We start from the raw sequence: 27,128 nt of genomic DNA on the forward strand, positions 1-27,128 counted from the left end.
TTATTAATGCTTTTATAACTATAATAACTTTTACTCATTTTATGGTGATATCAGGAGCAAAATCCCTAGATGCTCTACTAAAGAGTAACTCATGCTCTCTCTACCTCTTCTTTGAGGCTCATGAGATCGGAGCATTCAGTGTGACAAGCCTTGGCATCGCTACACATGAATCTTTAAAAAGCACTGCTAAAAATATACACCAAATCCACAATTCAGGCTCCTAGGAAAAAAGTTAAGCAACACTGATGAACTCTGCTGTAGGACTGATCAGTATGGCAAAGACCGGATCAAACCAGAAAGCTACCACGCATTTTTAAGGCACTGTTTTTAAGCCAGTATGGCCGAAAGCTTCTTGAACAAAAAGTGCTGGTCAAAGCATGCCCTAGCATACCTGCATTTAACAACAGCATTTTTCTACAATTGAAATATAAATGGATCGATGAATCTCTAACTTGTTCTCCCAGGGAAAATATTAGTAAGTATACAGTGTATTAGTAACACCCTAATACTAGTTTTGTAACCACAGTTTTAAAGCAAGACGACAGTTTGATGCATGAGACTTTCTCCCAGTGGGAATGGTGTGAATTTGTGAATATTCAGATCTAAGTTTGGTAAGACTTCTGCATTTAGAGATCATGAAACTAATCTAAATGAGAATGCAGACCATACGTTTGGAGTAACGTAACTTCAACAAGTCTGAATGAAATGCATGAAGTAGTTTTGGAAGCTGACAAAATAAAGCTCATAAAACCTAAGCTAGCTGACAGGATCGTTTTAAAAGCAGGATGCTCTTGATTAGCCTGACAACAGATGTTCTAATCCGGGTAAACAGACACTGCCTGTTCTCCAATAAAAACTGAGGCAACATTGACAAATACAAACAAAGACTTTGTTGTTCACATTGAAGCTGTGCCAGCTTCTGAACAGGAGAAGTTCTTTTTTCTAAATTATGTTTAAAAATGAGGTTGACATGATTACCCTACCTGTCCTTGAAACAGTAGTCATATTTCAGCTATGATTTCAACAGGATCTGCAGAGGAATATGTGAAACCTGCTGTTTTCAATGGTGAATGCTTGAACTACTGGTGCTGATAAGATACTGTTCTGTGCTGGGAAAATTTCAAACCTTGAAATGTGATTTTCATATGACGTATACTTAATTCCTGCAGGCTGTGCACCTTGGCTACAAATCTAGGAAGGATACAGACTCAAGCTTACTGCCACCTCCTCCTCCTGGTTAAATAGCCACAGAACAGATATTTGAAAATACCGTGGTATTCCTGAATGTAGTGGAGTTAGGAGTTTGGAGACACAATTCATTCCAAAAATCGATTACACATACACATCTATTTGTTTTGATTTCTGTCAATTACTCAGAATTTGGCCCTAAGTTAATATTTGTCTTAAATGTTATGCTTGCAATCTTCAGGGGCAGGCAGCAGGAAGATGACATTTAACAGCATGACAGTTGGGTGATTTCTAGTTAATAATTCACATGTGAGACAGCAAAAAAACCCCAAAACACAGTACAAATCTTCAAAAGGAGCAGGGTACTAATGTGAGACAAGACCTTGGCTACCTAGATGCAGGGTCCAGAGCTGCTAGGGAAGATGGAAAATTCAGAGTGGAGCAGGGTAACAGCACTAATCTGTTTCTTCACGATTGAAGTTACTGGCAAAACTCCTTTCAGTGGATTACGATTTTATTCTGGGGGGGGGGAAATCAAAAGACAACAGGAGTTGTTGGAAGCCAGGTTAGAAATTCAAGGAAACAAGCCAGACGTTTTGACTTCAAGATGCCAAAGAGGTGGGTTCACATGGGCCATTGTTTGGTATTGTAAAACTGAAGAACTGTAACCTGCAAGCTTATGTACATACATAAGCCAAGTTTTAGAGCTTAAACAAAAGGAAACAGGCAAGTTGTTCACATCAACTTTTTATTTAACATCCCTGAGAAGGTCACATCTCTAACCTATTCAGGTCTACTTAATCTGTAACACAATTGCCACTCAGCTTTGCAAGAAACCGTCCATCTCTTCGGGCAAAAGCCCAAAATTAGATAATGATTCTAGCAATACTCAGTGAAAAGTTGGAACATTCACAGTGCTTCTGGAATAATGTTGATACAAAGAGCATTCCCTCTTCTCTAAGGATAATTAAATGGAAAACATTTTTCATACATTTTTAGCCCAACTGGCTGCCACAGTTTGGAGCCAGTCCAGCAGTACATCCTGCTAAACTGAGAAGTATTTTAAGCACCAAATGATAAAACAGGGTTCCAATGCTTGCTTTGGTAGAGACTTATTTAGACAGACTTATTCCAAAAATGTTTCTAAGTTAGTGGCTTTACTTATAGCAGCATGATGTTTTGCATACAGACCTGAAGTGAACTGCAGCCACTTCTGGCATGAAAAATGACAACAGGATATCCGATATCATATACTTCTCTCAGAAACATGCTGCAGAGCAGCAGTTTAAACCATTCACAGGAAAAAAGACAAAGAAGAAAAAAAGAAAGATGGAAACCTCTTTAAAAGACAAATCACACCTCCAAAAAGGGTAACACCTTGAATATGCAAAAGGATTGACACCTTCTCATCCCTGAGAGCTGTGCCTTACACACCAGAGACGCTCAAAGTAAAACTTGGACATTGGAATGTCAAGTTTTGTAAAGTACCACTGCAGACTCCAGCACTTGAGGCTTCAACCTAAACCAAAGAGAACAAAGCCTACAGAAAGTAATTCATTTTTTGGTTGGGAAGAAGGGAACATATTTCATGGCTTGTAGTTTCACCACAAAAAAATTATGTACAATGGAACTGCGGGCTGATGGAGGTTGGAAAGAAGAGTTATGAAAATGTAAATAAATGGCTCAAAACCCCATCAAATCTGAATTACAACATTAATAAAAGTGTACTTAGAAGTTATCTCCATACCACATTTTGCTGACTGACCTCTTTCACTGTTGAGGACACTCTCTACAACTTTTTTTTTTTTTTTTTTTTTGATATTTCAAGCAGTCTTGCAGGTGTGTGTGTGTGTGTGTGTGTGTGTGCTGAAAAAAAATGCAGAGCTCAGGCTGCATTTCTGAATTAAATAACCTCTATCTTTATAAATGTCAAATACCACACTAATGCCTAAAAATAAGATCCCATGATTCAGCTGTTTTCCCATGTCTATGTTAAAATACTTCTTTACATATGGAACAATGAAAACATTCGTTATAAGTGCCCGATTTTCTCACTTATTCCATATATATATATACACACACACACATATACATATATGTATATATATCAGAATAGTTCCCTCACTACAAAATTTCTAGAACCCATAGGAGAGCCTCATGAAGGCAAAAAAAGTATCCAAAGGAAGAAAGACTGCTAGCCATTTTGCAGCTAGCATTAGAACCATACAGGCATATTTTCCCTGCAGATCAAAACAAATTTAGTAGTCCCCAGATGTAAAATGTTAACTTCAACTTCTTCTTAATGCATAATAATACACAGAACAGAACCCTAGGAAATTTCCTTGACCCAGTGAAGCTTTCTGTAAGTGAGCAGGCTATGAGAGCTTAACATCATTAATGATGTTTCAGTTATATCTTTACAATTTCTGCTAACCAAATCTGCAGACTCTGTTACATATCAAAAACAAAACAGGAAAAAAATGCAAGCAAAAGAACCTCACAGTTATGAAACAGTTTTTCTCTACAATAGTGAGTATCACCCTGCAATTTGTTGCATCTGGTTTGATCCTGACAACAGATAGTTACAACATCAGGACATAAATGCATAATCTACACCTGGAACTTCAGAGACAAGCTTTTATCTTCCCCTCAATCTGTTGCTGTTCCTTAGCTAAAATACTAGCTTTTGAGCACAGTTAAACTTGCAGTCACACCTCCTGCATTTAACAGACATGTTTACATTCCAGTCAAGAGTAATGAAATAGTTAATTAACCCAAGGAAATAGTACTAGCAGGGTCTATTACAGTACTTAAGGTAGTGAAATACTTACAGTTGTACCATGATTGTACCTACCATGTCCAACATCCAGTATTTCATACGTAAAGAAAAGCAGCTTCCCATCTGGATAAACAGAATATACTTTACTGCTGAATCTTATTTTGCATGAACAAAAGTAACACTTCCACAGGAAAAGTGTCTACCTCAGCATTAGACAGTACTTTAGAAAACTGGGTGTTTTCAACTCGATACTTTGCAAAATAGTATGAAAAATCAGTAGTGGACTTTAACTGTACTAATAAAATTTAAAAAAAGAAAAAAATCTAGTCAGAGATGCCACACTGTCACACCAGATTTTGAGAACTAAAACATTACACTGAGATTCTGGATTTGTAAACTACACATCCATTTATTTTAAAATAACAGATATGTGAAAACAAGCCTGAAGAGTTGAGGTATTTGATCACATTATTTAAATTTACAGTTTGACTGCACTGAATTCTTTTTTAATTTCTGCCCAAATTATCCCGTGCCCTGAGGGCTATTCTTTATTTAACCAACGTTGGAAAGGTCAATACAGGGCCAGCAACACTGAATGCAGAAAAACTACATTGAATTCAGTGTTGTCCACGTATGCTGTAAGTTTTTAATCATCATTCTGTACTTAATCATACTACTGAAAAGCAAAAGCTAGGTTAGAAAGCACAGCATTTAAATCTTAACAGTTTTCTTGCAGAAGTAAGAGGTTCACTGAAAGTAAGTAATGGTTCACTACCATTAAAAAGGTAGGCTTTCCTACAAAACAGGGTTAATTTTCAACAGTTTTGCTTTACCCTTGGGGTATTAGCCTTAACCAGTTCACTCAGGTCTATGTAACAACATAGAAAGACCAAAAATCAGGATCATGCRGGAACAACTGCATGTTTATGTGAATCTGATACTAGCAACTGATTAATTTTACATTCAAAAAATAACATCTTTGTTTTTTAGGTAGTTTACATACACATAACAACCAAAAAAGTTAGCAAGTGTGAGAATTTTTCAATTTTCCTGTACCTGCTTTAAAAAAAAAAAAAAAAAAAAGTAGGAGCATTTTTATGACATTGAATTGTGCTGCTATAACACTAACGTATTTAGGAGGAATAAATGAAGACAGACATGCACTGTATATGAGATAACTTATTTTATTTGTTCGATTCTCAACTTAATTTTGACGCTAAAAATTTGTCAAAGGCACTTCAAAGAAGATATCTAAGAAACAAATCCTTATGGTGATCACTCCAGACAAGTCACCAACTCACACCTTTCTCAGGGACATGAGTGTCTCTAATTGCAAAAGGAAACATTCACAAGTTCTAAATGGAACATACTGCCCAGCAGCAATATTAAATTCTCTTGGAGTATTATTAACATTTGTGGAATATTTTAAATACAGCATGGTAAAACATAGGACTTCCACAGAAGTTGTCAGGGAAAGGACAAAATAGTCTTTCCAAGTAGTCCTGTATTGAGGGATCTGTTTTCATCTGTGTGTGCACAATTAACATCAGTAGCAGGTACATTAGAGAAATAACCCACACTTTTCTCTGTAAGACAGAGAAAAAAAAACCCTTCGCAGATAGCAAACTGTTTATAAGAGATCTACCAGCTATTAATTGAAATTTTTACTTTTGGAAGTATAACAGAACAAATGGCAACATGTGAAGAAAAAGTTATTTTAATATATACCCTAATCAAAGCAAAACAAAGCGTCCTCAAAGACAAAACACATCAGGAAAAGAGCTTTCGCAAAATGAAAGATGGTGCTAATACCACCAGTGTTTAACCTCTTTTAAACAAGACCAATATAGACTGCAAAAATGAATTAGGAGTGAAAGAAGATTAAAACCGTTTTTTTTTTCCAAAAACGGAGACTAATATCATCCTCTGATTAAGAGCTTTGATCAGAGCTTTTAACACAAGGTTAAAACGCTATTCTGTTATACCAAATGGCATCCGTGCAGTGTCCCACATCCAAGTACAAACAACTGTTTAAGGAAAGCCTGCTGCCTAGTAATTTCAAGAAAACTAGCTCAGAATTCTTTAGTTCATCATTTTATTCACTATGTTGGTGATGGAAGCTTTTAGGTTTTATATGATTAAGAAACTTTTTTTTTTTTTTTTTTTTTTTAAATGAGCAATGATCTGTATAGCCTAAGAGTCTGTGCTTCCTGCTTCAGAAAGGTCTATCCACCCGAAATACGGCAGCCTTCTTGGGCTGCAGAAATACTCAAACTCAATAAATGTTATCTGAAAGCATGAAGACCTGAGAGTGAAATAAACTACTAATAGTTCTATAATATTGTACATGAAAATTGTACTAATTCTCCACATTCCAGTCTTGTCTACTTAAGCTTTCGAAGGGAGATGAGATACAAACCAATCATTTCATAGGTATCAGCTCATTGTTAGAACAATACAATCCAACAGGGAGCAAAAGCCCACTGTTATAATCACAGAATGTAAAATCAATACTTCTCAAGCTTGGCTGGATACTGGAAGGCAAAACAACTTATTTCTCTGCAATACTGCTGGAAAGGCAAAAGAAAGTTTCAGGGGCCTAGGAACAAGGACACTTCAAAACAAAGCAAAAATAAATGCTTAAAGAGAAGGCTACACTTGTGTCTCCAGACAGGCCACCTATTTATCACAAACCTTGATGTTTTTAGCTTCATTCCCTAACGAAATGAAACTTGCATAAACATGCTGCTTGCTTGTTCCTTTATTTCTTCATTCCCTCTTAGATCCTAYGTATTTTGTGAAGGGAGACACTCTGATAAAACTCACAAGCTGCAGATGGGTAGTGGGCAAATATTATAACTGCTGCTAGCAAAAGGCTTCACTGTGAAACTGCCAGTGCCAGATTTACTTGCCATCTCAGCAACCAACTCGCATGAAGTTCAAACATCACACTATCTGCTTCCTCTTGTCCGCCTGGGACTTATGGGTGATTAAACTCAAAATTCAGGAAAGGATATTAAGGAAGATTAAGAGGAAATGATGTTACTCACAGGGTAGGGCAAGGCAGGCATAAGGCACAAATCTGCAGAGAACATGCAAGATTAGTTCTGCATCTTGTGAAAGAAAATCTTTAAATCCCAAGGGAAGAAATCATGAAGAAAGCAGTAACAAGGAATTATAGACAGCAGTACAGCAGGCCTTCTATGCAGCCTGAAATTACAAAGAGATTAAGTTTAAAGCTGGGATCTTGATTTCACTATATAATTTCCTTAAATATTACAGAACATTTTAATTGCAAGTCTGAACAATGTCACTGCAGTTATCAATGGCATATGAATTTCACAATATTATTGATTTGTGTTGCACGTAGGATAAACATTTAGCTCACAATAGGAAGCATCTTACTAAAACAAGCTACTATACATTCTCCTCTGGACAGGTGTCCATTTGATTAGCACAAACTGGAGGGTTTTTCTTCCTTAAATAGATGCAGAGTTACAATTTTCTAAATAACTATATTAACATAAAATAAAGCTCCTGTCCCTTTCAGTACTTCAGAAGCAATCTTGCTCATTAATAACTCAGATTTAACCCTGCAGTAACATTTAATTGATACTTGATATATAAACCCAGCCTACATTCAGGCAGAGACACAAAAGTGGATATAATATTTCATTAGCATGAGATATTTCAGTAATTGCCATCATGCTACAGAGTAATAATCAGAAAAGAAGTTATAACAGACTATTGTTGGACAACAGATAGAACCCCAATCCATGTGAGAACCACCTTTGGAAAAAAAATTCCAGTACTTTATAGTAACATCCTCTTCCAGGAACATCCTGAAGGACAGCAGTGTTCAATAAGGCCGTCTGCTACCAGTATGTGCCCTTTCCAAAACAATGGCTGGAGGTAAGCAGGTTTTGTCCAAATTCATCAATATGATGAAGATGAAAACTGATAAAAAGATAAAGAAACTTTTGTTCAAGYGTGGAATAAAGACACTCTATATGTCAAGCTTAAAAAACACACACAAAACTTTGCTATTAACTGAATCTGAAAAAGAGAAAACCAAAAGGTTTTACATTGTGTATATAAAATGTAGGCTTGGCCTGTGAGAACTCCCAAGTAATTAAAATACATATTTTGTCACCACAGAGAAAACACCAAGAAAGTGTTTTTAGATAAGAAGCAGAGATACTCATGAAGTAGTGGAGAAAGTTAATGCACTTTGAAAGATCCCTGCATTCAGGTTGGCTTACCTGAATAAGTATATACTTCAGCCTCACAAAAGAGTTATATAGGAAGCATTTAACACTTTGTTCTGAAAAAGGTAACAGAAAAAAAAATACAGAAGAAAGTTTAAGAATAGGATAGAAAATCTTCAGAGAAGCGAAATCAAGTATTTTAGCCAAATAAACCAAATGTGTAAGGAAACAGTCAAATGAGCTTTGCTGCAGTTTTAAAACAGGACTTGCTTGTGCCTACAAAGTTCTATGAACAAGCTAACTCCACAGTCTCAAAATATAGTAATGAGAAAATTGAATAGAAATAAAATAATTATAATACTGGGTGAAACCACATAATTATGTGCCAGTGTAACTTTGCTAAGATACTAAATTTTTTGGTTTACATAGATGATGCGATAAGAGAAAGACTTACATTTGAAAAATCATCTACCTTATCTTTTGCTGAGAAGCTCAGAGATAATTTTTATATCTGTTCAATCAAGGGGTAAGTTGATACATTGCAGACAAAAAAAAAAAGTGCTGCCACAGGCAAATACGTAAGCTCCTCACATCACCTTGGAAATTTAAACATTACTGGATTTCTCCCTAAAACTGTAGTGATCAGACTTCATGTTGCTTTGTACAATAGAAAGTTTTAGTAAAAAAGTTTAAAAATAAATTCATAGCAATGAATTTCATTTGTGAAACAATTCAGATTAAATCATTTGGGTTGATCTCTGTCTACTCACATTAACCAGTCTGTCTTTAAGCCAAACAGATTTGAGGCTCTATTTTCACCCCATCCCTTCCTTATAAGGCAAGATATTTAACATAACTTCAAGATACTGAGAACACTACAGAAAATCATCATGAAGTATTTCACTGTGCAGCATCAGATTTCTAATATTAGAACTGACCTAACAGAACATCTGGAAGGAAATGAAGAGGGGAACAGAAAAGGGATAGAAATACTGTACGCTTATCTTTGAACCTGTCCACCATTTTTAATAAAAGTTCTTCCAGGTACTAGTGCACCAGAACAACCTCCTATTTCACAGCTTTAGGGCCCAAATCTTTATGAGTAGGGCTGTCACACTATCCCAAATAGTCAGAGCCAGCATGAGACCCTATTTTATACAGACATTGACAGGAAATACTGCCAACATATGATTTTGGATATAAGAATCACCATGAGTAATTCTGGTCCTCTGTCCAAGCTTGATGCAGGAGTTCAAGGAGACTCTTGCTCACTGCACTGGCTTCTTTTAGTTCTCTTCAAAGTCTGATTAATTCTCAGAAATTTTTTGCTTCAGCTTTTGATTATCCTCCAATGCTTCATTTTTGTTCTGCTCTTCTAGACTCTTTGCAGAATCAGGATTGTACCGGTACAAATACCCATATGGACGGAGATGATAAATCAAATACTCCAACTGATACATAGTCATAGAATCAACATAGTGGAATGAAACTGTGAGATCAGAGCAGCATCCAGGACCCTAAAATAGGAAACAAGCCAAAATAATCAGCAAGAATTCCAAAGCATGCCCTAGATATACCCCAGGAAGAATTCAAATACACACTTAACTTCATGGTGAGAAACTTGGTATTATCACTCATACACTTCAAAACTTCGTATTAGCCAAGCAAAATGGATCAGTCGGAAAGATTTACTTAAGCACTTTTCCAAAATAAAGTTGGGCAAAGTCTTTTGCTTCTATAATCAAGCCAATGATAAAGCTGTAGCTGCCCTCATTAAGGACAGAGGGCTAAGTTTTGTTTGCTTTTCCATGCTTCTATTTTTAGCCAAAAATGTTTAAACAAAACTACAAAGCAGCAAGCAGCTTTAGGCCTGTACATTGCAGTTATATATGAAATAATACATACTTATTATTCATGACAGTATTCATCCAGAGTATACAGTCAACCAGGTGGGTCTGTGTGTGTTGATATACTATGTGGTTTGGCAAAGTTGTCAGTACCTACCTTCCTGTGYATATTCTCGTAACAATTATTTATTTATTTTTCTCTCTCCATTTAAGGCAAAAGACTAGCAGACAGCACAGTCACACATACCATCACCCACCAGTCCCTCCAGTAACTTGGAAATCTCTTGGCCAATTTTAACCAAATACAACAGTGGACAAAAGTCTCAAAATTAGTTATGTTCCTACAGGTTTTATGCAAAGTCTGCAGTTGGGCAGAAAAGAGAGGCATATCAGTCCCCCTTTCCCCTTCCACAGGCTTTCATGTCAACTAAGCCATTTTATTTGTCCTGGCTCTGTGCAGTCAGCACACACAGCCTGGACTGAACCACACTGCACACTGTCTCAAAGCCAGCTTGTAGCTGGGGGGCTGGGGAAGAAGCTAGGTGCACTGTATGTGACTCATGGGGGATCAAAATGGAGAGAACAAAACCTTTAGAAGGAAGGTAGCAGTAGTGACAGACAAACCTAGTAAAAAAGCTTTCATCATTTTTTGCTGTCCACAGAACATAGCAAAACAGCAATACTAATTTAAGATTCACTAGCTCTTCTGGAACATTAAGTTCTTACCATCAAGTTTTAGTTGATGACAAGCACATTTAACACTTCTACAAACAAACGTATCTCAGGATCTTGCTACAAAAATCTTTTGGTGTAAAATTCATTTAGCTGTCATTATACTGCTAATTAGCATATCATAGCAGCACAAGATGTACTGCTTATAATGGGTAACAGCTTTCTGAGGACTTACCTCTACAGCAGGATAATAATTATAATTCCAGTACCAGAATGTTTTTGGTAGGTATCCTCTGATTAAGAGATGTTCTGGAACGAAGGGATGAAAAGTTTCTCTTCCACTTGTATCCCTAGAATCTCCTGCTTCCACATTAATAATCTCCATGCATTTTCCTAGTGCTAGGTCTTCAATAGAAGAACTGTGAGAGCATTTGTTGGTTTTAAATGCTGTAACAAATCTCTTCAGAGCTTCTTTGCTTAGAACATATCCTGCTCCTCCACTCATGTAGCCTTGTTTCACATAAGGTTTAAACCTTCTTCCAAAGTATATTGGTTGTTCAGGACTGTATTTTGAAAGAAGCCATCTCAAATTGTCCAGTATAACATATGTATCATCATCTGCTTTCATAAACCAATCAGCATCATCAAAATAATGGTCATAAACATATTGAAAAGCTTTAATAGTCTTCCAGTACAGTTGGTCCCTGCCTTCTTTGGTTTCTAGGCCCACAGTTGGAAAGTCTTTATCTTCCTCAGAGCTCATAAAAAGTATTTTATTACAACGCTGGGCCCAAGTGGCCTTAACATGTTTGGCTTTCTTTTCCAGATTTTGAGGTCCAGTCATCACCCAACAAAGTATTCTCACCTTCTGATACAGTCCTTCTGCAATATTTTTATTCTCATCTTAAAAAAAGAGAAAAAGAAAAAGGGCAAGTTCTAAACCAGTACTACAAYTCATTGAGCAGTAAAACAAACAGAGGAACATCTTCTCCTAAACATTCTCTTTCTACATCAGAAAAGACATGCACAGAGAGAAAAGGTGTCTGCTTCCAAATGCACCAGTTATTGAAATCAATGTTAAATTTGGGAAGAAAACAAACAACCTCCTCCCCCACAAGAAACTTGAATTCTCAAAGCTACTTAGATTTCACAGGAAACAGGAAAGCATTAGCACCATATCACAATGTGTATTTGTTCAGGAAAGTGGGGTTGTACAAAGTCTTGATTCATACATAAAAATTATTAGAAACTATCCTCTTCATAGTGTTGGAAGTCTAATGGAAGTTAAAAAGCTGAGTATTTTGCCAGTCACAGTGAAGAAAACTTAATGATGACAAGTAAAAAGGTCAAAAAGCTACTTAGTTTTGTTATATATATTTATGCTAACTAATAAAAATGTAATAAATATTTCTAAAACAGTAATGTATTTTTGAAGGAAAAAGTAGATAGTAAGCCAGAACAAAAGAATTTATCACCAGATCAAGTTAAACCATATTTGTAATAATAATAAGGTTTAGGATATTATGAAACTAATATTGTTGCTGTGCTGAAATGCCTTTTTTTTTTTTGGCAGATAATCCAATGAGATAAAAGGACACAGTTATTTAAGATGTATAATATAATGTTTTCCAATCTGTCAAAACATTCATTTTACCCAAGAAGCCTTTTCACTGAACAAACAGAGAGTGATTTAAACTCATCTAGAAAATATCCCATGGAGAATGAGATCTGCAGGACTGGTCCTAAAATATACCTGTTTAACCTTTATGCAATAATAGGTCAGTTTTCTTAATAACAATTTCCTATGATTGCATGCAAAACACTCACAAACCTGTCTTAACTGTGCAATTTATATTATTTTATTCAGAAAATTACTGATTAATGGCTCGTTCAGCAAATGCATTATACTGCAAGCATTTTTTCTCATCCAAATTGCCCTAGCTCAGACACTATCTGTACTTAGGATTTAAAATGAACTCTTATATTATAAAGAAATATGTAAAATGCAAAAGTATGCCTGAACTATTATGTGGGTCTACATTCTTAAAAAAAAAAAAAAAAGTTCAAGTGCAACTCAATATGTTTTTGACTGAGAACAGCAATGTGTCTTCAGACTTCTGCATATTCAGCTTGGCAAACAGTGCCCACAGTGATCTCTCTCCTGCACCAACTCTGAGTTCTACTAATCCAGTCAAAAAGTTAATTTATTTTTCAGTTTTATCTTAGAGGACAGATCAGAAGTTAGAAATAGTCCAAGACTAGCTTCTTTAAGCTAAAAAAAACAATTCAGTCACCTCTGCAATGCTAGCAAATACATCTGCTTATCAAAACCACATTTGTTGTCAATGATTCATTTGAGAATTTCCTGCAGAGAAGCTCCAACTTTCATAAGGAAACTGCCAAGTCTGCACACAGCAGTTGGACAAGCAGTTGAGCTCTAAGAGTAAAGGAAAAAAATCACTATTGTAATAAAAATATAAACAAAAATATCATTCAATACACCTCAGGAGAACAAAGTTATTTAGATATAACCTGCATATGGGGAAAGTAGAAGAAAAGCATTCATACAAATTTTTGGCAAAGAAGAAAACATTTTGCATTGCATAAAAAGGAAGCAAATTATTGACTTAGTCAGGTGTAACAAAATACCTTTATGTTGTCCAGAATCTGCATTGAAATTCATTTGTCCTTGAAGCTGATTACTACCAGTATCTGCTGAGTGTTGGCCATGTGGATCATTGTGAAGAATATGAGGTTGACTCTTAACCTGTTCTTCTAGTATCATGCTGAACAGAAGATAGCATAGGAAAAATCCTATTGCTGATCCAAAAGTGAAGGTTAGAAGGTTCATCAATGATTTAGAAGAGGCCATTTCCTGAAGACAACAGACTGTCAAAAACAAATGAAAAATATGTTAAGCTTAAAGTATCACAGAACTCGAATCAAGAAATATAGGAAAATCAAGGAATAACTCTGAAGCTGAAGGCCTCAGTAATGAGCTCCCCTGGACTTGCATGAGAGCTTAAGCACAAAAGCAATACAAATATTTATATAAAACTGTACACTCACTAATAAATTTAGTGCAAAAGGCAAAGTATGCATTGTTTAGCTTTTGATTATAAAGGACAGTCAAAAAACAAAATAGCAGTTGCACATACAGAAAACATTTATTTAATTGCACTGATTTAATTATAAAAAGTTAATATACATTCATTTGCTTACTCTCTTGGTCCCAACAAACTTGCCCTTTAAAAGAGTGATACTTAAATCTTTTATGAGGATAACAAAAGATGATCAAAGACAATCTACAGCTCAAGATAGGATATGATCATGAGATGTACTCAGGCTCTAAGAGTAAGTAAATTACAGGATCCTTTAATAGATGTCACATACAAGCAGACTTTGAAGACTTATAAAAGTAAACCTAGTCTGATCTCAGAACAGGGAAGTTTTCCCTTCATTTCTAGAAGTACTGAGGATAGACTTTCAGAAGAGAGTCGGACAACATCTGTATTTACATACAGAACATGCATATTTTTAAAAGGCATTTGCAAGAAGAGCAGAAGAAAGCAACATATTAGGCTGATGGCATGTTCTACAAATCAAAAACTTTGTATTCTAGCAAGGTAAGACCTTCAGCCATATCCTTACTCCTCAAAAAGGAAAGGACTTGGCTAACCATTTTTGTAAAATAAAACAAAATTAGCATTTACATCTGCATATAGCTGAGCTCATTTATATATTTGCAGATTTGTTTTAGAGGTATAATACTTGCAAACCAATTTCAGGCATTTGAGGACAGATCTTTGAAAAGAGCTGAGATATTTTCTAATAATTCAGTGCTGAAGCTACAAAAACATTGACTTTTAAATACATACTGGAGTCAAGCAAGAACTTTACAAACAAGTTGATAGTGTTTCTCCATTAAGAACATTTTTAATGTCAGTGGGCAAGAACTCAATTCAGTTAGTTAGCCAAAAAAGAAAATTATGGAATGCACAGAGCACCAGTAAGCCAGGCAGGAGCAAGTATTAATATGTTCTACCACAATATCCCACAGCTTTGATTTTTATGCCAGTTAATAATTTATGGCATCAATACATCCATAGTGCATAAGGAAAAACAACTGCAAAAAAGAAGGTTATGGAAAACTGAGAACCACTAGTGTGTGAGAAGAATGAGACCCTTTGGAAAAACTAGGGAAATGTATGGTATCTCAATGTATGGTATTACGTTTGCAAAGGTATGCTGGAGACAGACATAGACAGTAGTAAAGAGAAATTATTTCAGGAAACGATAACATAAAAGGACTCCATGACACATGCAGTGAACCTGGCTACAATATCTCTTAACTTTTCTAACTCATGCAATTTACATTGTTTTGCATTTACCTTAAGCTTCAAGTTTCCTACCAGAGTGGGCAACTCCCAAAACAAGAAATCTGGACATAGGCAATATGACACATAGGGCCCATTCCTCTATAAATGTAGTTGCATATTCTATATTTTATCTTACAGCAAAAATGATATTTTAAATGGATATTCTCCTGTCTGCTATACATTGGATTACAAAAGAGCACTTAATTATCACTACTGAAAAACAACAGTGGAGAAAAACACCATAGGTTCTAAACTTTAGGAAGGTCCATTCCTGCAAAGTCTTACATCTGAGCAGAATCAAAGGCCCCTCTACATACAACAGATTCTAAGCAAGGTATTGAACTTTGTCAAACACCGAAAATTCTGCCTGAAAAACACCAGGTGGAAAACAGCTACTGCCACCAAAACAACTTGTTTAGACAGTGACAGAAGAAGCCATAGGCTATGAAGAGTCTGCTGAGAAAATACTATCCTCTAGCAAGCTGCATGAATCACTTGGGCAGCAACATGCACTCCAAATACGAGCTTTCTGTCTGTCTGGCCTCACACCTGAAAGGAAAGAAAAGAGGACAGAAAACAGGTGCATGTATAATCAGGCTGACACACTTAGAAATCATCTGATTTACTGCACATGTGCAGATCTAGATCATGAGGGAAGCAGCTCTAAGGTGATACAGCTTACTTTCCCCACTACTAGAAAAATGAAACAAAACTGGAAATGCAACTATGAAGCACACAAGAAAAACTAAGAAAATCGATGGCTGTCCCAAATTAACATAACTATAACTGTAGCTGTTAAAGAGCTGTAGTTTTTTTAATATGAAAAAGCACTTTATGCAAATTTTTATCATACTTTGGCTTACCTCAATTCAGTGCTCCATCTGCTTGGAGACTTCTAAACTAACAATAGCCTTTAGACCTTACACCTTGAAGTATAAGATGTATTACATTACCACTTGTGACCCAGGCCTTGAAAAAAATGACTTTATTTCCAGCATTATTACTGGAGTCTTACATGCCATTAACTTGGAAAGAAAACACGAGAAATTAGATCATGTGTTCTCCAAAACAAGCCCCATTTAAGGAAAAGTCTATATGCACAAGCAGCCTATGGCACTGAAAAGTACCACTATACTAAAAATATTGGCTTGTTTTGTTTTTACTTGTCCCATCTATCACCACAACCCCCCCACAAAACGGGCAATACAGAAGGTGAGAAGGCCAGGACAAGACAATGCCTTCAGCAAATGAAACAGGAAAAAAAAAAAAAAAAAATCCATGCATCCACACAAAGTAACTACAGCACTTTCCAGAAGAAAAAGTCCCCATTGTTCCACTTTTTAGTATTAGGTGCCTCTTTGCCATTCAATTTCAGATGTTTCCTCTAACAGCCATTAAATTACTTCAGTAATCAGCGGTTACTTTCAAATGTTTTTCTTTTGCTCTCTCCAAACAGAACTATGGAATTGCATTAAACTAGAACTGTGTTAAACTCTTAAGAAAGAAATGTAAGATTTCCATTTTAATATTTCCAATACAAAGTGTATTCATCACATTTGGAAATCACAAGTTGATTTGGCAGTATTCCACAATCAAGGAGGCTTTTTGGGTGGGGGCAAGGCCAGATGCTGAGGCAGCACTTCATATGACTTGAGTCATATGAAAACTGTGCAACTGGAGACATTTCAATTTAAAATAACCTGCTTTTCATTCTGTTCATTTCATATCAGCAGACTGGACCACTATATGCATGCATGAATAGTCATATGCATATAAAAGCTCTCCATCAGCAAATGGGACAGTAATTTTTCAGTTTTTATATTATGTTGATATTTGACACAAGGATCTTTCAACTTGTGAGCAAAATAATCGAATGGTACAGAAATAGACTAGAACATATCTAAAAGGAAGATCAGTTCTTATAAGTATCCCCGCTCTTTTTTTTTTCCTCTTATAAAAGGATTTATTCAGAGGCAAGATATATGGAGAGCGAAAAGTGCAAAACCTACCAGATCACTAAAAGATCCTCATTTTTACTCCTGTTTCTATCTTTACTTCTGTTGACTTCAAAACCAGATACCCTTTGAGAAGAAAAAAATACAACAAAACCCTAAGTTTACATTTAATTTGTGCTCCATTACTACATCATGGCAGCTTAAGCTGACATATACATTTAGATAGTCATGTAAGTAGTCCCATTCACATCAACCAGACCGACAACTTAATGTTTTAAAACTATCACAACTTAAAAGTCATTGTGAATTTGGCTCAAAATTTAAGTTTTGAGAGTCGATGTTTCCCAAGTCCTCAAACTCACAGAAGAAATAATTTTCATGTGTTAGAGTTTGCCAAATCCAGTAGCCCAATGGAAGCGAGGCTACTGCAGCTCCATGTCCCCAGGTCCAGTCAGTGGCAAGCTGAGCATGCATTCCCTACAGTCACACACACAAATACATATAGAACACATATATACATACACATACAGATCAACAGAGTGCTCACACAGACACAAACAGCACCAATAGCCTAGCCTCATCCTCTTCTCCGCTCTAGCTGATCATGATGAAGGTCCATTAGCGGGAAATATATACATATATATATGTAATGTGGATCCCTCCACTCATTCACACACACATGCACCCACTCTCCATCCCTCCCGCCCCAGATCCTCCCGTTGYTGCCTCACACACAGACACATAAGTGCAAATGTCTCTGAATTGACCTCCCAGACCTCACAGTCTCTCCAGTAGTTAGCTTGGACCTCCTGGTCTCTCCAGTAACCAACTTGCAGACCCTCTGGTCTCTCCAGTATCTGGCTCAGACTTAGAGCTGCTTCAATACCTGGCTCCCAAGTCGCCTGCTCTGCTCATCAGCTAGTTCAGCTTGATATTCGCTAGTGATCACACACTGACATACACACCCGCACAATATGCACACACTCTGGTCTCTCCAGTTGCTGGCACCCCAGGCACACAGGCCCCTAGGAYCTGTGGTCCCCACTCTAGTTGTTGGCACTTAGACCTTCACTCACTCCAACTGCTGGCACCAAAGACACATAATCCCTGTGACCTGTGGTTTAACCGAAGCTGCTGGTGCTTTGACTCTCAGTCACTCTGGTCTCTCCAGCTGCTGCTTCCCCAGACACTCGGGCCCCTGTGACACATGGCCCTGCAGTTGCCAGCACTCAGACCCTCACTCACTCCAGTCTCTCCAGTTGCTGGCACACCAGACACACAGGCCCCTAGGACCTGTGGTCCCATTCCAGTTGCTGGCACTTAGACCTCCATATGCACACAGAACAGAGTCCTCTCACCCAGGAAAAYAGTTAGAAATTGAGTTTATGAGAAGACAGGACAGACTGCAGTGACCAGGCGCAGGGCATGGCCAGACAAACATATCAACCAGACAACTGTTTACATATGACTGGTCTCTTTTATCCCCTTATCTCTCCATTTTCCCACACTTGTTCCCCTGTCCCCAAACCACCTTGATCTTCCCTTTCCCTGCCTTTGATTTCTCCCCTAACCAAGACACAAGTCTTGTACAATCCCTAGAGATGCTCTTCTACATCCCATAATACACCCTGTATCTCTGTAGGCATTAACCCCTCTGTAGAGGGTAACCCCCACAGTCTGTAAGGTGATCTGGAGAGCTTTTCTCTTGGCTCACCGTGATGTGTGTCACACTGGGGCAATGGGTCAACTGCCCTCCTGTGACAGCCCCAGAAGGAGCCGGGGCAGGGGGTTCCTTTATCTGATTAGGTTATTGGGRTCTCCTGCCTGCCATTGTGCCTCTGTGCTCTTTTGTGTTCATGGAGATGAGCCTTTAATGACATAACCTAGTATCAGGTACTATAGCTGTCACTCTTCCTGCTGCTCCAGGAAGAGTTAAGGTCCTTCCTAAGCCAAGGTAAACTTAGGGAATACCCATGCAATAGGAACACATGATACTGGAGTTTACCCATGCAAAAACTTTTATATTTGATATCTTTAGGCAAACTCAGAATGTAAAACTTTTTTTGAACTTGTTTCAAGAGGAAACACATTCAATAAACAAAAACAAATCTGGGATTTTGAAGTTGACAGAATGCAGGACAGAAGCCTAAATATTTTTTACATCTGTTTCATCCCAGTACCATAACCATTTAGGCTTAAGATTTGATAAATTAATTACGAAGAATAAGGCTAGCTTACACACAGCTGGCTCTGTCTTGGATCCCTTATTTATGAAGTGAAGGGGGAGTGAGCTCTGAGGCCCCAACATGAAACAAAAGGTACATATCTTTTGCGGTCTGCATAATTTGCAATAAAGTTATCTCTACTATGTCCTTAATAGTCAAGCAACACATAAGAACAATTAAAATAAAAACATAGAAAATTTAGTTGTTGTAGAGTGCCCAAGAAAGGTTTTCTGCTCACCAAGTTGCATTATTTCAAGTTTTATATGAACATACTATCATATGCTTCTAAAATGAAGCTATATACAGAACAGTTGTGCATTCACCAATGTTATCTGCATCAAACATTACTATGAACTGCTGCAATTTCTTGGCAATTAAGTGCACATTGTATTTTTCATTATCAAAGACATTTTATTAAAAAAATCTAATAGTGTAAACATTTCTTTGAAGATGAAACTTTCTCATGAAAAACACAAAAGACACCAAACATAAACAACAAAAGCAAAGTATTTTGGTACAGATGAACGATAAGAGCATTGAAACAATGTCTGTAATAATCCATAGTAGAGGTGAGGAGAAATAGCTCTTGGCAGCCTCTTTCCTACCAGCTTCCCCAATCTGGCACCCTCTTTTAACAAGTTACCATATCCAAAGGCACCACTCAGACTCTTTCTAGACCTCTGTCAACCTCGTTCTTATTACAGGGAACTGCGACGTCAGTCCAGGAAGTCCCCGTTATTAGGCGCGGGAGGCGGATGGGTGGGGAGCAGCGAGCAACTCCCCACTCCGCAGGGCGCTTCCCTCCCGCTGCTCGCGTCCTCCGTGACTCGCGCCCTTCCCTAAGAGGCTCCATCAGAGCCTCCCCCTCCCAGGCGGCAGCCAGGCACCTGCCGCCTCCGCCAGCGGCGGCCTGTCCGGGCACCCCCGCCCCGGCCTGCCGCCGCGGCCGCCTCCCCCCGCCCCGTCACGCAGGGAAGCACCTTCCGCACGGCCTCTCCCCCGTCCCCTCCCCAGACGGGGCGCTGGGGCCTGCCCGCCGCCCTCCCCGCGACACACGGCCCGGAGCCCGCCACCCCCGCGCCGCCGCGCCCGCCCGCCCGCTCACCTCGCCCGCCGAGGGGGCTGGCGCGCGCTCAGCCGCGCGGCCCGCAGGCAGCCGTTGGCCGCGCGCAGGGGAAGCCGCTGCCGCCGCCCTGGGCCGCCGCCGGCACCATCCCGCAGCGCAGCGCCGCGCCGCGCGTCACTCCGCGCCGCGCTGCCCGCACCCGGGGGGAGGGGCGCGCACCGCCCCGCCGCGCGCTCATTGGGTAGCGAGGGCCGAGGGGGCGTGGCCCGGCCCTGCACCCGCCTTTAACCCTTGTCGGCCCCGCCGCGTGGCACCTTTCTCTTCCCTTCGTGGCGCGCGCGCCTGCACAGCCGCCCGCGTGTAACGGCCGCCAGCCGTCACGCGAGCGGGGGGGAGGGGCGCGCTGTGCCCGGGATCGGAGCCTCCCTCACCGGCCCGCGCCGCGCCACGCGCGAGTCCCGTGTGGAAACGGGAACCTGGCCTTGTTTCCTCCTCCGCTCGTGCCTTCGCCTCACGGTCCGCCGGCAGCGCGGCCAGAACCCGCGCCCCCCGCGCGGGGCGGCCGGACTCGCCCGCTGTGGGGAAGGCGGGTGCTCGCGGCTGGGCAGGGCCGCGCCCGCTCCCCCGCCGCGCTGGGCGCCAGCGGTCGGGGCTTTGAGACGTGCGGGTGAGAAAACGGCACAGCCCGGGAAGGGGAGAACATGCGAGAGCAAGGGGGGAACAGGATAGCAAAGAGCGTTATCTCTGCTCTTGACCACTCAAAGGTTTTTAAGTCGTAAGATATTTTCGCGGTGACACCTCCTTCTCTGCCTCTGGGAAAGAAATCCTCCATGCAGGGCTGATCCCGTCACCCTCTTACTTTATTACCTTTCTCTTGGTGCCTGGTTTTGCCTGGAAGCGGCTCTGTTGTGCGCTGAGGCAGGGCTGTGGGAGCTTCACTGCTTTCCAGCGCCTCATTCCCTTCACTTCAGTAGGTCTGGAGCCCCTGCACTTCCAGGATACCATTAGGCAACTGCAAAAGATTGTTGCTAGGTAACTGCACCTTCAGAAATCATTCCTTATCTCCCTGGGCTAATGCTGCCTGCCTTTTTCACATCGGTGACGTTACTCTCTTGATACCTTTCCTCTGGAAAATCTATTAAATATGAAGAGGGATTATAGCTTTGAAAGGTGTTTTCCATTACAATGTAATCAAAGGGTAGTAGCACTTTGGCAAAATGGAGCTTTGTAGGTAGTAGATAGAGATTACACTTTTATAAAAGGAGTGGGGTGCAGAAAGGTACAAACAAGAACTGGTCCTTGGTAGGGCCACTGGTATTTCTGTGGATGGAGATCACTGCACACACTGGTCTTCTTGATCTCTTGCCACATCTTCCCATAGCGTTCAGTTCTCCTTCCAAACGTTCAGTCCAAACTATAGCTTTGCCTTTTCATGACATTAGGTCTGTGCGCTTGCTTTCTGCCTGTCTTCTCTCCAAACCAATTATTCCCCAGGTATGTATGCCCTTTCCTCTAATGGAAAATTAGTCATGCAGGATAACTACACAAGATGCTGGCTTCTGTAGTGGTTTAAGAAGCCCCCACATCCTACATGGCTGCAGGTCATGGTTGCTCATTCTTGCCCCGTCCCACAATTTGCTGCCACCTCAAAATAAAAATAACAAGCAACGCAGTGAATGGTGGTACCTCCTTAAGTTAGTTTCATCATAGAAGAAGGTAAAGAAGTGAGGTGAATATATTTGTTGTAGGGAGGAAGCTTTAGTTTTGGCATTCATAAATTCTCTGACCGATAAACAGTTGCAAAGGCAATGGAAATTGCAAAGGCTGCTGAAGTGGTAGAGGTGTCAGTGTGTCTTTGTGTCCTTTTGCCTTTGTGTGCTTTTCCTATTTTTCCCCCCACCAAAGTTTGATAGGAGTTGTGTCCGCTCATATCCAGGGCATGCCTTAAAATTCTGGAATAGAGTACACATAGTTTTCAAAATGTATCCTATTACAGATAATATGATTGACTTGAACGAAGACTTCATTTTGCTTGGCCAATTGTAAAGCCTGGTTTTGTATTAATGGAGTTCTATTGCCAAGGTTTGTGGCATGGGAATAGTACATACAGGTATATATATATATGCACTAAGTGCTACACTTTTTCACATCATCGTGTTCATTGAGCTTTCTCATTCTTTGTTAGGTTAGTTTGAAAGGAAAATTTCAGAAGAGAAGTGGACTGTACCATAATTGAACAAAGGTCAATCATGACCCACCTATCTGTGTACACACTGTGCTTGCTTTAACAGATGTAACTGGTTTGGCCACAATGTAATAACCATTCAAAAGTTTTATGGGGAAATTTACCTGCCACACATTCAAGCAGGTTTATTTTACTGAGGGACAGGCGAGCAATTTCTGACAGTACAGAATAAGGGGATGCACAGAGCTGTACTTCCTCTGAGGGGTTGCCTCAGTGTGCAGTGGCTGCACATACACTTCCACACCTTCTTTTATTGTGCAGTGCTGCTTTGTATGGCTGGCCAGATACACAGTTTGTTGTCTTAGAGAAAAAAGCCATTCTCTTTTTTTTTTTTTTTATCAGAAAAAGAGAACAGGCCTGGTGCTCTCTCTTGGTTGCAGGGCCTGCATTTCTGCTCAGGCCCCTCTCAGACCACAGTCCATTTCTACATAAATGTACTACTTCTACGGGAAGCTTTGTCCTCTGCTACTGACAGAGCCCAGCAGTGATGGGGGACATACTAGTACCATGGTAATTTGGCCATATTATGAGATCCACATCACTTATCTTCTGATATGTACACAAGAGTGGTTGTAAATGTATGAGAGAGAAAATAATTTCTTAGCAGTTTACTTTAAAAGGAAGTAATTTACTTTGGTCTTCATGTCAGTATACAAGGAATGGAGGAAAGGGTGAGGACCCTTCCCTGCCCAGGGATGCAAACCATAATCAACCTAAAGACTGTTTCCCACATGCTCCCAAAAGGTGATGGGGCAAAAGCAAGGGCAACAGGCCCTCAGTCACTGTGCACATCACTAGATATGCCTGGTTCAGATACCCAGCTGGGCATCCCTCCTCTCCATCTCTAAGCTCTCTGGACGGCATTCCAGAGTATGTATCTACCATAAAAGCCCACTCACAGGTTAGTCACAGCAACTACTGCGCTAAACTCTCTTAATTTCCCATATATTTCCATGTACAGGAGTCTGAGAATACAAGTTTCTAAATAAGAAAGCTGGCAAAAATTCAAGGTGGAAGGCAAAATGCAACAGCTGCTGTGAGGCTGTGCTATTTCAGAAGTCATTGACTATATACATAACATATTTGAATCTAAATATATAATAAGATATCTAATAAATATTTTAATAAATTTTAATAAATAAATTGTGACTTTCTTCTGCAAGCAGCACATCTTCCTACTTGTCAATGACTGACAAGGAAACAGCTTTACAAGGTCAAATTCTATATACTACCATGGATAACTGTTTTGTTTTCTTAATCTTTTGTTCAATTATAAATGGTCTTATTTTGACATCATTTATGCAATTACTGTTATGAATAATCAATAAAGACCATGAAAATGTATATTAATGAAAAATTTCCATGTGCTTTGACTGAAAGCTACTTTTGTTTCCTCTATTCCATTTATAGATCACGCCTACTTGGTCAAACAGGGGACCAGATTAAATATAGCTTTTTATTGGCTTAATATTTACATTTACAAAAAATCACATTAGCTTGGCTGTTCTGATTCAGAGTGTGAGTAACCTAAAAAGCTGCTAAACACTGAGATGTTCTCTAAGGAACCAAGTACCGATTCTGTACCCACTTGTGAACTCACAGATCTCTGTGATTATAGTCCTCTAACCTGTCACTGACAGCATATCCCCACACGGTCCTGCCCCAAATCACTGCAGAAGCAAAACTCTGAAATACAGAACAGGCTGAGAGGTCTCCATAGAGGCTATGAATCTTGGCCTGGGACATTTATATGCTTGATGACTCAGAAGTGGTTTTATTTTAAAATGCAAAAGAAAATCCTATGGCTTTTTCACCTGCCCCCAACTTATTGCATACATTACTGAGAAGTCAAATTTCTTAGTTCTTAGTAGTTCTTAGCCAAATTTAAAATACATAGATCTATAATGGCAATTATAATATGTAGCCTTCCAATTAAATAAAGAATCCAAGCTGTGTATTTAACTGAAACCCCGCAAGTCTTCAGAGCCCACTCTGTGAGAGTTAGTGGCTTCTTTCAGCCTGAATGATCATAAAATGAATACATGATTGTGACTTAAATAGCACATTTATAATGCATTCTTATTTAAGTGAGACTGTGTACATGCAAGTATTTGGTTTAAAGCTGCCTCCAGTAATTGGGACTTGCACTTTCTGGTTGTTGCAGATGTATCCCTAATAAGCTGGAGTTGTTAGGACAGTTTAGCTGTACTGGAATGTTCACTCACTTCACTTTGTTTTTCAAATTAAAATCTCAAAAATATTAAATAGAAGCTAGTCTTTGTGAATGCCCAGTGAGAAAAATATCATATGCTTTTGTCCCTTTACTACTGTAGTCATTATTTCTGTATCATTACATGATATTTCTGTATCATTACAAACAAATTCTAGTTGCCAGCATACTGGACTAGGTCAAGTAAAAGTATAATCCATGCTTCTGCCCTAACTCTTACACCAAAACAAAGGCCTTCAGGAAAGCAAATGAAATTATGATTTACCACCACATCTTTGGCAAGTAAAGATGGCTTGGGGAGGGGCACGCTAGTTCCATAGGGCCTCTTGRAACAGTTAAAACAGTATACAGAGGTGTAAAAGTAATCTACTTTACTTACTGTAATCTATTTGATTACTGCTTGAGATGCTCAAAATGAGAAACAAAAAGAAAGTGGATTATAATATAATAAAGAAGCAAGAGGGTTCTCTGTGCTGAAGTACACTCCCAGCCTTCCTTTTACCCATAAGAACACCAGCTGGCTTCCTACTGTGATACGGAACTTTACTTACTATATTTCTTGCACAAACAATAGTGGAATTGCCATGTAATAATACACACCACTGATCTGTAAAGTACTGTCTGCATTTAAACAATGTACAATCTCTGCATTGCTATTCACGTTAATTAGATCTGGTTGCAACAAATAATTGACTTAAAACAAGCCATTGTGAAATTTTAGATTAGTATTTAGCATGTGCCAAAAACTTGAATGATGCACTTTGAGTGGCAGAATAAAAAATTAATCACTGTATCTTGCTGGAAATGTGATATATTAAGTATCTGTTTATTGGAAAGTAAGAATGCTTTAAAATAATTTGAAATAAAAGGGGTTTGTTCTCTACCGATCTTAAAGATTTTAAATGCCTTTGCTTTTATTTTGATTGGAAATAATAGAAGAAATGTTATAAACTATCATCCTGGAAATTCTGCATGAAAAGCAGTTCCCAAAGTGTTTCTCTCCTGCTTACAGACCTTCCTCAAAACCCATTTCAAAATGTTTTGGACCAGACCCTTACACTACACCTGTACTTCTAAGTGAAACTCTGCCAGGGACTATTCTTTGACATAATTATTTTATGATTTTTCAGTTCAAAGTAAGCTGAGGGCTGTGTTGCAGCCCATTACAGTGGGACTTTCATATAATGAAACTGAGAAAATGAAACTCATTTTGCATGCTGTGGAATGTGGCATGAAGGCATGCAGGACTATTGAAGAGTTACAATGTCTGCTAAGATACTGCAGGACCGCAGAGTGGATGGAGTAAAACCTCCRTCACTCTTTAGAAACAGCCCTTGGCAGATGTTATTCTGTAAACCATGCCCAGACATTTTATCTGGGAATGCTGCTTGGCATGGACATACATCATGCCGAGAAGTGTGCTGATAATTAATCAGCCTCCACTACTTTCATTTACTTCCTGACCCTCTTCTATTCACAGAAATGGCCTCACAAATCAGATTTAAGCACTTAAGAGAAATACATTTCATGTTATTCTTGTTACTAATATATTTCTGTGAAACTTAAATGGATAAGTATATTTCCATTTATTCTACATATGCATGTAGCTAAAAAGGTAGCTAGGAAAGGTGCAGATACTTTCTCTGTCAAACCCCACAAAAACGTCACACTGAAAGTGCAAACCAAAAAAGGTACATTTGAAAATGGCTGGAGGTGTAGCCAACACATGTGCCTACCTGCCTTTTGTCTGCCTGTTTCCTACCTGAGCACATTAGTAGATTCCTGGCAAAAGCAGAGGTTCAGGGGATTGTTGTCAGCTAAAATAAGATTCAAAGTAATGCTGTTATAAACCACAGTTCTTGCATATTTGTGTTTCTAGAAGAGTTGATAGAAGATTTCAGCTGGCTTGTGTTTCCATATCTTTTTCTGTGAAGAAAAAAAGATGAAGCTTCATAGAAAAGTTAGAATTAATGTTGGAAAATATGCCTCTAGATTAGCAAAAATACCCGTGTTACTACCTGGCATCTGTGATGAGAGCTCAGGCACTGTTCAGTAGAAATCAGAATGCAGAACAAAGTCTTCTCCTACTTTGCAATCATTAATTCTTCGATTCTTTTAATCCTTTTCAATTGATACTGCATTTTGAGTTATTTTAGAATGGTTTTTCTCCTCATAAGGTGATATTTATGAAAAGAGATACAGTTATTTAAAAAAAAAAAGTCTGTCGCAGGAGTTTCTAGCTGAGAGGAAAGACATTCTGTTTTACTGTTTATATGACAGCAGTAACAACAACAACAGTCTATCGCTGTACAGAATCCAGAATTAATTCCTAGG

The 27,128-nt window shown here is 38.9% G+C and overlaps 1 protein-coding gene across 9 annotated transcripts; it reads right to left on the minus strand.

Moving 5' to 3' along the window:
- Positions 1 to 5,135: 5,135 nt before the first annotated feature.
- C1GALT1 (core 1 synthase, glycoprotein-N-acetylgalactosamine 3-beta-galactosyltransferase 1) lies at positions 5,136 to 26,581 on the minus strand. 9 transcript variants are annotated; one of them, XR_003254709.1, is made up of 6 exons: positions 26,557 to 26,581; positions 13,344 to 13,583; positions 10,930 to 11,597; positions 9,386 to 9,692; positions 8,230 to 8,291; positions 5,136 to 7,924 (listed from the first exon to the last, which is right to left on the minus strand). XR_003254709.1 is itself a non-coding variant. In XM_026072655.1 (5 exons), exons 3-5 carry the CDS (start codon positions 13,564 to 13,566, stop codon positions 9,483 to 9,485), a joined length of 1,101 nt encoding a protein of 366 aa, XP_025928440.1. In that variant the 5' UTR covers positions 13,567 to 13,583; positions 15,086 to 15,622; positions 17,083 to 17,154; the 3' UTR covers positions 5,136 to 9,482. The 9 variants fall into 9 exon arrangements, 5 of the variants coding, with proteins under 5 accessions (XP_025928440.1, XP_025928437.1, XP_025928439.1 ...); XR_003254708.1 differs by lacking the exon at positions 8,230 to 8,291; XR_003254706.1 differs by having other exon boundaries at positions 5,136 to 8,291.
- Between the last annotated feature and the right edge of the window lie 547 nt (positions 26,582 to 27,128).

Source organism: Apteryx rowi, unplaced genomic scaffold, assembly GCF_003343035.1.
Source record: "Apteryx rowi isolate R43461 unplaced genomic scaffold, aptRow1 scaffold_346, whole genome shotgun sequence".
NCBI classification, from domain to species: domain Eukaryota; kingdom Metazoa; phylum Chordata; class Aves; order Apterygiformes; family Apterygidae; genus Apteryx; species Apteryx rowi.

Bases quoted from the DNA above. Each gene is read 5' to 3' on its own strand.
- C1GALT1 (XM_026072652.1), bottom strand. The intron at 11,598-13,343 runs GTATTTTGTTAC...TCTTTTTTTAAG, and splicing joins AGATTCTGGACAACATAAAG to ATGAGAATAAAAATATTGCA. The intron at 9,693-10,929 runs GTAAGTCCTCAG...TTCCTATTTTAG, and splicing joins ATTATTATCCTGCTGTAGAG to GGTCCTGGATGCTGCTCTGA.